We start from the raw sequence: 13,134 nt of genomic DNA on the forward strand, positions 1-13,134 counted from the left end.
CCCCTTCCTTCATTCCTCCTTCCTTCATTCCCCCCTTCCTTCATTCCCCCTTTCCTTCATTCCCCCTTCCTTCATTCCCCCCTTCCTTCATTCCCCTTTCCTTCATTCCCCCTTTCCTTCATTCCCCCCTTCCTTTATTCCTCCCTTCCTTTATTCCCCCCTTCCTTCATTCCCCCCTTCCTTTCCTTCCTGCCATTGCCTTCTGCTGGAGCTCTTTCACCACCAGGAATTTGGGGTTTTGTTCCTTCTTTAAATCCCATCATGTTCCAAGTCTCTTCCTTAGGGGCTAAAGAAATTATGGAGCAACGTTCAGCTTCCCTCAGCTGCCTCTGAGGTTGAAATTCCCTTTTTTCTGTGTTTCCCAGGAGCGTTTCCTCCGGGTGGAGCTGCTGAGTGAGGCTGGCAAGGACAAGGATGGGGCTCCTGTTGCTTGTTGTGTGCCAGGATGTACAAATTCCCTGGAAGTCACCTCTGGGCTGGTGGTGAAGAAGCTCCCGTTGACTCACGTACGTCCCTTCCCTGGGATTTGGGATTTGGGATTTGGGAGCCTTCCCAAGCCATTCCAGTCCCTGTTCTGAGCAGGGATCTCAGCTCCCCATCCACTTCCTTGTGCTCACAACCAGGAGTGAATTCCAAGGGTAATTCCAGGTCGTGTTGCACTTCCCACAAATCCACTCCATCCCAAAGATCCCATCTGAGACCTCAGGAGGGTCCAAGTGTGGGTTTTGCTGGGTCAGATCCCACGTGTGCCCCTTGGAGCCCATGGAATCTCCAGGTGGGGCTGGCCCAGCAGCCCTGGCCCAGGGACAATCCAACCTTTGGGGCCAGGCCTGGCTCTGGGCCCAGCTGGATCCTGCCCAGAGGGGCTGGGAAGGCCGAGCTCCGCAGGGAGCACGAGGTCACTCTGGGGAGCTCCATGGCCAGGACAGGGGCCAGGACAGGAGGGAGCAGCCTCAGGCTGGCCAGGGCAGCTTCAGGGGGGACCCTGGGGACAATTCCCCATGGAAAGGGTTTCCAGGCATGGCACTGGGCTGCCCAAGGCAGGGCTGGAGCTCCCATTCCTGGGGGGGTTCCAGAGCCCTGTGCCTGTGGCACTTGGGGACAGGGGTGTCTGATACCTCAGGTTTGGCTTTTATATTTTCACATTCTGAGCTGCTTTAGTGTCTGGGCTTCATATTATGGGATGGTGAGCTCTGTGCACAGAGCAGGGAGACAAAACAATTCCTGCTCCAGCTGGGCACCAAGGACAAATGACCCAAATCTCAGCCCAGGAGCACAAACCCCGTGGGCTGGAGAGAGAAAAACAAGCAGGGTGGGACTGCTGGGGCTGAAGCTGGAATGGGACAATGAACTGCAAGATGCAAATGGAGCAGAACTGATCCCAGGGAGAGACCCCGGGAGCGCTGGTGCATTTTGGGGCCATTTTGGTTCATCTTGGGTGCAGCCCTGGCTGGGCTCTGGTGCTGCCCAAGGTGCATCCATGGAGGAGATCCTTGGAATGAATCCCTGCTTTATTCTGGGACTCTGCTCAACCTCTCTCCTAGCTCAGATTCTCAGGGCATCAGTTCACCTTGGAATAGCTGGACTCAGTATCCCTAAAGATCTTTTCCAACCATTCCATGATTCTGTGTGGGATTTCCTTGCTTTGGGCACAGCATGGCTCCCTTCCTGGGATCGTGGCAGAGCTGGGAAGCCAAGGTTGTGTTCCTGCAGCTTCCTCTTCCCTGAAATCTCCTCTTTTCCTCCCACAGAGCGACAGCAGCCAGGATCCAGGGGGATTCCTCTGCCAGGCTTGCACCTGGCTCTTCTTCAGCTCCCTGACTCCACTCACCTCTTACCCGATGATCCAGTAGGGGCCCATCCAGCTCTAACAAAGCCCTCCAGCTTCCCAGAGCTATCCTGGATGTGGGACAGATCCTCTTGGCACATTCCAGCTCCAAAATCAAGTGGAAAGTGGAGCAGGATTTCAGCCCAGCTCCAGAATCAAGTGGATTTTGGAGCAGGATTTCAGCCCAGCTCCAAATTCCAGGTGGATTTTTGACAGGATTTCAGCCCAGCTCCAAATTCCAGGTGGATTTTTGACAGGATTTCAGCCCAGCTCCAGATTCCAGGTGGATTTTTGACAGGATTTCAGCCCAGCTCCAGATTCCAGGTGGATGCTGGACAGGATTTCAGCCCAGCTCCAGATTCCAGGTGGATTTTTGACAGGATTTCAGCCCAGCTCCCAGTTCAGGCAGATGTTGGAGCAGGATGGCCCCAGCTCCAGAGGGACTTGCAGGCTCCCTGGGGATGATGTGATGCCTTTCCTCCAGCCCTGCCTCATCCTCCAGGAGCTGGGAATGGGATATCCAGAGGAATCTGCACTTGAGGAGTGGATCAGACAGAGCAGGGTTCGTTCTGGAACATTCCTTCTCTTCCCCCTGTCACCAGTGTCCAAACCTCCTGAATATCCCATCATTCCTGGAAATCCCTCTGACCCACTGGAAAAAGAGGAAACTCAACACTGGAAAGTATCCAAAGTTAATTTCTTTAAAATGAACTATTCCTGCCCAGCCCTGGGAGGAAATCATAAATCTCTCCCAGTTCATTCATTTTCCATCCTTGCAGCCAAGGGGTTTCCCTGCATTCTTTCCCTTCTCCCTGCAGCCAACCAGGAAGGAAGAAATGAGGCAGCAGCAGAAAAATTCCTTTGGATTGGTTCCAGCCAAACTCAGGGACAAACTGGAGAGCGGTTTCCAATCCTAAAATTAAATGTGTAGCCAAGAAAAGCCTCAACACTTCTTTTGTGTCTCTTGCCTGCCCTTAAACAGCCTTTGTTTCCCAGGAATGCTCAGGTGGATCACACTCTGTGCCTTGTGCCACAACTCCAGAGCCTGTGCCACAGGAAATGCAAACTGAAAGTGGTTTCAGGAATGTGTCCTGGAGCCGTGGGCTGTGCCTGCTGCAGGAATCTCAGACATCCTGCTTTGCTCCTTCCATGGAGCTGCTTCCCTCCCTCTCCTTTCACTTTCAAAGCTGCCTCCAGGAGTGCATTCCCAAACCCTTGGATGTGGATGGAAGCACAAAGCCTGGAGCAGGCAGTGGGTCAGGCACCTGCAGTGCTCCCTCCCAGCCTCTCCTTGTGCCCAGTGCCTGGCACCCATCCTGGATCAAAGGCACCAACAGGACAAGAGCAGCCAGGAAAAGCCGTGGAATTTCAGCTGTTGGATCCCTGCAGCTTCCCAAGCTTTTAGAGACCTGGCAGCTCCAGAGGATGGGATTGAACCCTTCATTTCCATGGAATGTCCTTGGTGCTGTGGGCATGGATTCACCCCAACCCAGTCCTTCCCAGCCAGTTAAGAACCCACTGCTGGGTTATTTTTTATATAAAATATATTTATTTATACATAAAAATAAAGAGCTGCTTTTTCCATAGTGTAAGGAAACAAGTGGATAAAACCTGGATAAGGAAACAAGTGGATAAAACTTGCTGATGGATAAAGGGAAAACCCACGAAGGAAAATATTCCTAAATTGTGTTTTTGGTCCTTGATGGTGTCTGTAGAGAGTTTGCTCCAGCTTGGATTCCCCCTGAGCTGCTGGGGTCGGGATCCAGGGCTGGGATCAGGGCTGGGAGTGCTTCCAAAGGATCCCTGAGCTCTCTGTGGGGTGGGATGGTCCCAGCACCTTTGGCTCTGCCTCAGTGGCTGCAAGAGAGCAGGAAAGGGATGAGGATGTGGGGAAATGCTTGGCTGGGTCTCTCCAAGTCTTATTCTGGGATTTGGGGAAAAAGGCAGGAGAAGGATGAGGATGTGGGGAAATGCTTGGCTGGGCCCCTCTCCATCCATTTTCTTGATTTGGGGACAAAGCTGGGAAAGGGATTGGGGAGCTGGAAACAGAGGGCAGGACAAAGCCAGGGCTGCACCCAAGATGAACCAAAATGGTCCCAAAATCTTTCACTTTTCTTGATTTGGGGACAAAGCTGAGGATGTGGGGAAATGCTTGGCTGGGTGCTCTCCATCTGATTTCTGGAATTTGGGGCAATTTGTGGACAAAGCCAGGAGAAGGATGAGGATGTGGGGAAATGCTTGGCTGGGTCCCTCTCCATCCGTTTCTGGGATCTGGGGACAAAGCTGGGCAAGGGATGGGACAGGTGTCCAGGCAATCCAACTCTGTCCATGCTCCTGGACAGGGAATGGGAATTACCTGGGCCAGGGCAACTCAGCCTCATCCCAAACCCCATCCCAACAGCCCAACCCTCTCCCTGCCCACCACCAGCATCCCCAGGGCAAATTCCCCCAAATGCCAGCTCCCAGTGCGGGACAGCCGCCCACCTTTGGGATCATCCATGGGAATCATCCGTGTTCAGGCCGGGAAGAGCAGCCTGGCTGCTCCATGTGCTCTGCCACCCTGGGGGAAGCATCCAGAATTCCAGAATTCCATCCTCCGGCATCCCTCGGCATGCTGGGTGCGCCCAGTGTCCCCGGGGGGGTGCTCAGCCCGTGGGGACAATGACAGGAGGCGCCACCTCCTCATTCCCAGAGGGAATTCCCTCCATGGGAACGTCTGCCTCTGTCACCACGTAGCCCTGCCTGGTGCATCTGTGGGGGGACGAGGAGCATCAGTGGCATTCCAAGGCTTTTCTCTGGAAAGCACAGAAGCCTTGGAACACTCATTGCTGGGGTTTGGCACTTACTTCCTCCTCCTCCTCCTCCTCCAGCAGCAGATGGCCGCAATTCCGATGGCCAGCAGCACCAGGAGTCCTGTGGGGTGGACACTCGGGGTGAGGAGCATCTCCCAACCCAGGGCTGAGGAATTCCACCAAAACAGCTCCAGGAGGAGCCAACACCACTCCAGGCACCATCACAAGATCCCTCCCCACCCCTGGAGGGAGGGAATTGGGAATTCTTCTTTCCAGGAAGAAATTTGGGTGCTGGATCCTTCCCCTGCTCAGTGGCATTCCCATTGGCCATGGAATAAAGCTCCCACAGCCCCCAGAAGGGATTTTAAGCTTAAAAAATTGAAATAAGCCCCTGTTTCCCAAAGAAGTTTGTTGTTTGTTTTTTTCCCAGCTCTTACCAACAGAAGAGGCCACGGACTGGATGGAAACTGGAAAAGAGGAGAGAAAAGGAAATTTTGAGCTGCAAAGGTAGGAAAGGGGTGGATGCTGGGAAGGAGCCTCTCTAGAAAGGAGGTTGGAGAGAAGGAAAATTCCATTGGAAAAGCAAGAGAGCCTTTGTGGATGAAAGAAGGCCCAGGGGAGGTTGGTACTCCCTTGGGAATCAGCCCAACCTGCGGCATACTCCGTGGGTGGGACGGGCAGCGGGGCTGTGCCCTCTCCCAGCGTGGATGTGTCCAGTGTTGGCACCATCTCTGGTGGCCTGGATCCATCAGGTGCTGGTGGCACAGGTGACTGACTGGGAGCTGGAGAAGGGCTGGAATTTGGGCTGGCACTGGTGGTTCCTGCTGGGAGAACAGTGGGAAATGTTTAAATTCCCAAAATCAAAAGGCGGCACCGTTATTCCCGTGCCCTCATCCAGCAGCCAGGAACGCTGGGATTTCACCCCATGGGGAGGATCTGATCCCAGCACGGGAATGTTGTGGTTCCCACACCCTGGGAGCTGTGGCTTTGCCATGGCCATGGCAGCTCCAACCCCAATCCCAATCCTGCTCCTCACCCCTCTGGGTCGTGCTCGCCGCGCCGGGGGATTCCCTGGAAAGAGCCGGATCTCCTTTGGGAAAACACAACAGGGAGACACCATCAGCTGGGAAAGGAACTCTGCAAGTGGTTTGGTAAGTTGGAAAGTCAAAATGATTATATCCAACATTGAGGTCTGGGGGAAATTCCACAAGTTCCAAAAAATGGGTATTCGTTGTCAAATTTTAACAATTTTTATATTTTAGCAAAACAAGGAATTAATGCTCACTGCCTTCAAGTCATTAATTACCATTCTATCTTGTACTGATTAATAATTTGTCCCTTTTTAATTATCCTAATTAGTCCCTATTTTCAGCCTTTTAATTATGTTTTCCCACACTGGGCACCTCTGGTTTATGCAAAGTCTCTTTGCAGTTTATAAATTCCGCGTTCCTCCTGGTGTTCCATCCTCACCAATAAATTCCTCTCCCAGGTTTTACCTTCCTCCCCAGGTCTGCGAGCACTGAAGGATGCAAGGCCCTAAACTTTTCTTTTCCCAAGCCATTATCCATTAGGAATTCCATTAGGAATTCCACTGATTAAATTCCTCTCCATAATTCCCCCATTTCTGATTCTTATGGAAGAAACAGAACTTGGCTGGTGCTCGCGTTTCTTCCCATCCTCCTGTTTGGAGGTGTCCCAGCTCCCCCCGCGGGCTTACGGATGCACTGGAGGGTGGGGTCGGTCCAGCGGGGCTGGGAGCCGTTCCAGAGGATGCACTGGATGAGGCTGGAGGTCCCAGCTTTCCGTTTGTACCCGGGCTTGCAGGAGTAGCGCAGGCGGGAGTTCAGCTCCGTGCGACTCCCGGCGTCGATGTGAGCGTTGGCCACGGCCTTGGGGGGGCTGCAGTGCACTGGGATGGGGACAAAACAGCTGGAATCACAACAGGGACACCAGACAACCTCTGGCTGTGCTGGGGAGCTCCCCACTCCTCATCCCTGCAAGTGCCCGAGGCTGGGCTGGACGGGGCTTGGAGCAGCAGCCTGGGATAGAGGAAGGTGTCCCTGCCTGTGGTACAGCATGGAATGAGGTGAGCCCTAAATTCCCTCCCAACCCAAACCTTTCCATCATGCTATAAAATCCTGCACAGGGGTGAATATAGGGATTTATCCGTCCTGCAAAAGTAAAGGGACCCTGTGCCTGACACAGGGGATGGAGAAAGGGAAAATATTCCCAGCATTTTTGGGATCACTTGTAGCAGCTGCTCCAGAGGCTGGAGAAAGGGAAAACTCCACTTCCGGCATGTTTGTGGTCACTTGGAGCAGCTCCTCCAGCCAGCAAGGAAGTTTTATGGAATTCCATCCCCTTGCAGTGACTGTCCCAGGCCAGCAGCCCCAGCTGCCTCCAGCTGCTGCATTCCAGCTGTGGTCACTGCCCCCGTCCTTCTCCACTCATGTCACAGCTGGACATGAGAAATTCCAGCTGCTGGTGAGTCCTCCAGCCACTGCCCAGGAGCTTTTCCCCTCTGGAAGGTGGCAGCTGAAATCCAAGTATCCCAGACAGAGGGACAACAGTGGCCTTGGAGTTGTGGCTTTGCTTTTCCCCAAACGAGCTCCTGCTTCCCCTTCAGCCTCAGGATGAGCTCGGTTCCATACCAGAGTGATGAAATTTCCCATCTTTTCTGGTGCAAGGGGCAAAATTTCCTGGTTGTTCCAAAGCTGTGCCAGCACCTGGATCCCTGTGGTGGTGTGGGAACAACTTATCCATGATCCTGGCTGCTGGAAGCTCCCTGATCCCAGTGGGAGCCAGCATGGAGAGATGGAGAGATGTACAATGGGAACAACACAAAATGCAGCTGGGATGGAGCCATGGATGGCCTGGGGGGAGCTGTGGATATCTGGGGTGGGATGGATGAGCAGGAGGGAGCAGTGGATATCTGGGATGGGATGGATGAGCAGGATGGAGCAGTGGATATCTGGGATGGGATGGATGAGCAGGAGGGAGCAGTGGATATCTGGGATGGGATGGATGAGCAGGAGGGAGTGATGGATATCTGGGATGGGATGGATGAGCAGGATGGAGCAGTGGATATCTGGGATGGGATGGATGACCTGGGGGGAGTGATGGATGGCTGGGATGGGATGGATGACCTGGGGGGAGCAATGGATATCTGGGATGGGATGGATGACCTGGGGGGAGTAATGGATATCTGGGATGGGATGCACAGATGGGATGGATCCATGCAGGGCTGGGATGTGAAGTATGGAGCAATGGGAAGTATGGATAGGATGGAGCAGTGGATATCTGGGATGGGAAGGAGGGATAGGATGGAATGATGGATATCTGGCATGGGAAGGAGGGATAGGATGGAATGATGGGTATCTGGGATGGGAAGGAGGGATAGGATGGAATGATTGATGGGTATCTGGGATGGGAAGGAGGGATAGGATGGAATGATGGATAGCTGGGATGGGAAGGAGGGATAGGATGGAATGATTGATGGATATCTGGGATGGGAAGGAGGGATAGGATGGAATGATTGATGGGTATCTGGGATGGGAAGGAGGGATAGGATGGAATGATTGATGGGTATCTGGGATGGGAAGGAGGGATAGGATGGAATGATTGATGGGTATCTGGGATGGGAAGGAGGGATAGGAGGGAACGAGGCATGGCCAGGCTGGATGGATGAATTGATGCCTGCCATGGATGGAATGATGCCCAGCTGGGATGGAGCAGTGTCCAGCCAGGAGGAACACACAGCTGGGCTGGGATCATTATGGAATAGAGATGGAAGAACAGTGGGAATGGGAATGCCATGGCAGGGAGGACAGGAGCACGCAGGGATGGGAACGTGCCTGTGACAAGGACAGGAGTGTGATGGCAGCGGGGATGGGAGCACGATGGGAATAGGAGCACAATGGGGATAGAAACAGTGGGCATGGGAACATGATAGAAACAGAGGGGATGGGAGCAGAATGGGGAACTGGAAACAGTGAGAATGGGAACAGAATGGGGAACTGGAAATCGTGGGAGTGGGAACAGGATGGGGAACTGGAAACAGTGAGGATGGGGAACTGGAAATCGTGGGAGTGGGAACAGGATGGGGAACTGGAAATTGTGGGAATGGGAACAGAATGGGGAACTGGAAATCATGGGAATGGGAACAGGATGGGGAACTGGAAACAGTGGGGATGGGAGCAGAATGGGGAACTGGAAATCGTGGGGATGGGAGCAGAATGGGGAACTGGAAACAGTGGGATGGGAGCAGGCTGGGAAGGGAACAGTGGCACAGCAGCAGTGGGGACAGGAACACAAGGTGCACCCGCAGCACCCAAAACATGCAGAGATAAAAATCTCCATCCTGAGAACCTCCTGCCCCAATTTGTGGTGCATCCCCAGAACGTGCCAGGGGGAATCTGCTCCGTGCCCAGGTGGATCTGGTGCAGTCGTGACCAGTGTGGCCAGAGGACACGAGTGACATGGGGACATGCAGGTGCTGAGCGCAGCAGCTCTTGGTCTCCTCTCAGGATGTGGGTGAAATTCCTGGAATCAGCAGTTCTTGGAACTGGGAAATGCCTGCCTGAGGATGTTTCACAACAGTATCACAACTCACCAGACCTGGCACTGTGCCTTGAGCCACTGAAAAACCCTCCCGGTGCCGGCTGCGCCTCCGAAGGGAGCACAGCAGGAAATTCAGCCAGAAACACCAAAAATGTCCAGGAAAATCTGGGATCTGCGAGCTCTGTTTATGCCTTCCAGCTTTTAAACCTCCTCTCCTCATCCCAATCCCTCCAAAGAGGGGTTTTTTAACAGTTGGTTGGAATCTCCTCTTGTAAAAAATGCCCAAGTTGTTCCCACAAGATCCCAGCAGCACCACTCTCCAGGATCACCATGCCATGTTTCACACCATCCGTGGATTTCAGCTTGTTTGATGAGACAAACACATTCCAAGGGGGAAAAGGGGAGGAATCAGCTGGAGATGAAGGATTTAGGCTTTAATCCCTCAGGAATGAGTTGGAATTTCCCATGGATGGATCATCCCAAGTGCTCAAAGACTCATCCCAGGCTTGGCCAACCTCCCGAAGGAGCTGCGGTGCCAGGACTGACCATCCCAGGAAAACACCTCCAGCTGCCTTATTTCCATCTGGATTCCCTGCATCCTGCTGAGATTAAATAGCCAGGTTGGAATGTGCCTGATATCCCTGGGTTTTGCATTTCCATGGATTTTTTCTTCTCTTTTTCTTGTCATTCCCCACCAGTGACCTCCAACGATGGCGGTTGTGGAGGATGAGCCCATTCTGGCACGTTGGGAAGCAGAACAGGGAACACAGCCAGGATGACCCCAGGCATGGAGATGCTGCCATGTGAATCATTCCATGTCCAAATACAGCTTCCCAGGGATGCACAACCACAGCTGGACACTGGAGAATCCACACCAGGAAAAACTTGGCTGTTCTCCTTCAAAAATGATCAGGAAAAGGTCCAGAGAGGTGGAGGTTTTCTGCTCAAAATTTAAAAGCTATGAGCAAAAAAAAAAAAAAAAAAAAGTGGAGAAAAGAGGAATTTCACAAATCTGGATGCAAGAAAAATCCATGAGAAATGCCAAAATCACGGAAATAGATAAAACTTCCACGTTTCAGCTCAAAAATATTTCCAGGATGCCCAGTGGGAACATTGTGGGATGCAACAGCACATCCCAAACTGTCCATCACGTGAACTAGAAGAAATAAATATTGTTCATTTTCTCTAACACCCCCTAAACCCACGGGTTTTGCCCCAGAGAACAATCCTGGTGGCAGCACTGCTGCCTGGAATGCTGTCGGGGTGTCTGGGACCCGTGGTGAGCGAGGAATTTCTTTGGAGAGCTATTTTTAGCTTGTTCCTGAGGCTCAGGGCCCGTGTTTTTCCAGTGCATGGCACTCTTCTGGCTTCTTTTTGTCACCCAAGACTTTGACATTCCTGGCCATTTGTGTCGTTCTGTTATAAATAGGGGTAAATTCATTTTCCAAGGCTTCAGGAGCCCACAGGAACTTGGAGAACAGTGAGCACTGAAGCTGTCCCAAAGCTCTGCATTCCCTTCCAGCCTTATTTCACAGAATCCTTCACAGCTGCCATATGATCAGCAAATTAAGTATTTCCCAATGGTCTTGCTGCTTCCAGGAGCTCCTGGGAAGATGAACCAAGGCGTAGCTCCAAGGCCCAAGCTGTGATGAGAATTTTCCCAAAGCTCCAAGAGCAACAGAGCTGGGGAAGGGTCAGGAGAGCCAGGAGAGGCTGAGGGAGCTGGGAAGGGTCTGGAGAACCAGGAGGGGCTGAGGGAGCTGGGAAGGGTCTGGAGAGCCAGGAGAGGCTGAGGGAGCTGGGAAGGGGCTGAGCCTGGAGCAAAGGAGGCTCAGGGGGCCCTGGTGGCTCTGCACAAGTCCCTGCCAGGAGGGCACAGCCGGGGGGGTCGGGCTGTGCTCCAGGGAACAGGGACAGGAGCAGAGGGAACGGCCTCAGGCTGGGCCAGGGCAGCTCAGGGGGGATTTTGGGACAATTCCTTCCTGGAAAGGGCTGCAAAGCATTGGGATGAGCTGCCCAGGGCAGGGGTGGAGTCCCCATCCCTGGAGGGATTTAAAACCCTGTGGATGTGGCACTGGGGACAGGGTCAGTGGTGGCCCTGGCACAGCTGGGTTAATTGTTACACTCAGTGACCTCGAAGGTGTCTTTAGCTGTCATGACCCAGTAATTCCAGGGTTTGGACTTTTGGAGAGGCAGGACAATGATGTGACATTCCAGGCTCAGCAGCCACTGAGGACAACTCCCAGTGCCATGGGAAAGCCAGGGAGCGCAGCCAGGCTGAGATCCCACCGTGATGCAGCTGCCATGGGCCCAGCACACAGATCCTGGAAAGCAGCCCCAGCCTCCCTGGACACTGCCAGGAGGTGGTGTGGGAATGCCAGGAGCGAGGTGAGCACCCAGGGAACACGGGGCTGCAGCCTGGGGGGCACAGGAGGCACCCAGGGACAGGTTTGGGAATGCAGGGAGCAGTGTGGGCACCCCAGAGATGGCATGGGCACCCCAGGTGTGGCATGGACATCCTGAGGAGCAGCCTGGGCACCTTGAGTGGGGGCTTGGTACCCCAGGGAGCAGCATGGACACCCCAGGGATGGCATGGGCACCCCAGGGATGGCATGGACACCCCAGGTGTGGCATGGATACCCCAAGGAGCAGCAGGGACACCCTCAGGAGCAGCATGGACATCCTGAGGAGCAGCCTGGGCACCTCAAGTGGGGGCTTGGGTACCCCAGGGATGCCATAGGCACCCCAGGGATGTCATGGACACCCTGAGGAGCAGCAGGGACACCCCAGGGAGCAGCATAGATACCCCAGGGAGCAGCCTGGGCACCTGGAGTAGGGGCTTGGGCACTCCAGGGAGCAGAGCAACCACCCAAGGAAGCACAGAAAACATCTTAGGGATGGCACGGCCACCCCAGGGACAGCGTGGCCACCCCAAATGGGAGTTTGGGTACCCCAGGGAATAGCGTGGGTAGCCCGGGCAGGGTAGCGGGCATCCCGGGATTGGCACCGGCATCCCGGGAAAGCGGAGCGAGCACCTTAGGGATGGCACGGGCAGCCCAGGGAGAGTGTGGGCACCTCCGCGGGAGCTTGGCAGCCCCGGGAGTGGCGCGATCCCCTCCGGAAGTCGAGCAGGCTCACCTGGAGCGGAGCGGGGATCCCGGGGAGCGGAGCGGGCACCCCGGGGAGCGGAGCGAGCACCCTCGGGACAGAGCGGGCACCCCGGGGAAGGCGGAGGGTTCCCGGAAACGGAGTGCGCAGCCCGGGGAAGGCGTAGAGCTCCCCGGGAGGGTGTGGACACCCGGGCAGGGCTCGGAGAAGCCGGTGGCGAGCCGGGAGCCCGGGGCAGCCCCGCTTACCGGTGTCGGCGGCGGCGCGGAGCAGCAGGAGCGCGGCGGTGCCGCAGAGCAGCGGCAGCAGCGGCGGTGCCATGGCACCGGCCCGGGGGCAGCTCCGCGGTCCGGGGGCAGCTCCGCGGTCCAGCGGCAGCTCCGCGGCGCTTCCCCGCCGCTGTCGCCGTCCCAGTGCGGCCCGAGCGGTTTCGCTTTCGCTTTCGAGTCGGGCTCACCGGCAGGGACGCGCCGCCCTGAGAGGATGGGCGGCAGGGGCAGGGAGGGGATGGGGATGCGCTCTCCGGGAGGGGCGACGGGAGGCGGCGGTGCCGGGGCCGTTCGGTACCCGGGGACCGACTTACAATACCATACCCGGAAAGGGATGAAACACCGGGATGCAGCATCCAGCGGGTGTGAGATGCCCTGCGAGGAAAAGGACGAATTATTTGTGTTCGGGACCCGCGGGGTGCAGTATCGGCTGGGGGAGAGGGGATGGCATTCCCCTGGAGAAAGCAGCGAGATGCGGGTCACCGCGATAGCCAGGAGGGCCGTGGTTCTCTCGGGATGCAACAGCTCGGGAAGGGAATCTCCTGCAATCCCGGCAGGAGATGAGGCAGCACTCCCT

At 55.1% G+C, this 13,134-nt stretch overlaps 2 protein-coding genes across 10 annotated transcripts in view; one reads left to right on the forward strand and one right to left on the reverse strand.

Moving 5' to 3' along the window:
- The window catches only part of FBH1 (F-box DNA helicase 1), a 71,103-nt gene that overhangs the window by 46,303 nt on the left and 11,666 nt on the right, over nt 1–13,134 (forward strand). For 3 of the 8 annotated variants that reach the window (XR_011678750.1, XM_071424214.1, XM_071424215.1), the window contains 2 exons: nt 366–506; nt 5,051–5,127. Coding sequence is in view for 4 of the 8 variants with exons in the window: in XM_071424214.1 (XP_071280315.1) it covers nt 366–506; nt 5,051–5,127 (218 nt within the window). In the remaining 4 variants the exon portion in view is untranslated. Of the gene's footprint in view, nt 1–365; nt 507–1,751; nt 1,981–5,050; nt 5,128–9,878; nt 10,584–13,134 lie in introns of those variants that run through there. The other 5 variants (XM_071424216.1, XR_011678749.1, XM_071424217.1 and 2 more) reach the window with 5 other exon arrangements.
- Nucleotides 3,355–12,995, reverse strand: IL15RA (interleukin 15 receptor subunit alpha). 2 transcript variants are annotated; one of them, XM_071424231.1, is made up of 8 exons: nt 12,537–12,995; nt 6,338–6,529; nt 5,657–5,710; nt 5,271–5,444; nt 5,058–5,087; nt 4,675–4,741; nt 4,313–4,579; nt 3,355–3,685 (listed from the first exon to the last, which is right to left on the reverse strand). In XM_071424231.1, exons 1-7 carry the CDS (start codon nt 12,607–12,609, stop codon nt 4,474–4,476), a joined length of 696 nt encoding a protein of 231 aa, XP_071280332.1. In that variant the 5' UTR covers nt 12,610–12,995; the 3' UTR covers nt 3,355–3,685; nt 4,313–4,473. The 2 variants fall into 2 exon arrangements, with proteins under 2 accessions (XP_071280332.1, XP_071280331.1); XM_071424230.1 differs by having other exon boundaries at nt 4,675–5,087.

This window comes from Agelaius tricolor, unplaced genomic scaffold, assembly GCF_023055355.1.
Source record: "Agelaius tricolor isolate 1412-34295 unplaced genomic scaffold, bAgeTri1.0.p SCAF_3, whole genome shotgun sequence".
NCBI lineage: Eukaryota > Metazoa > Chordata > Aves > Passeriformes > Icteridae > Agelaius > Agelaius tricolor.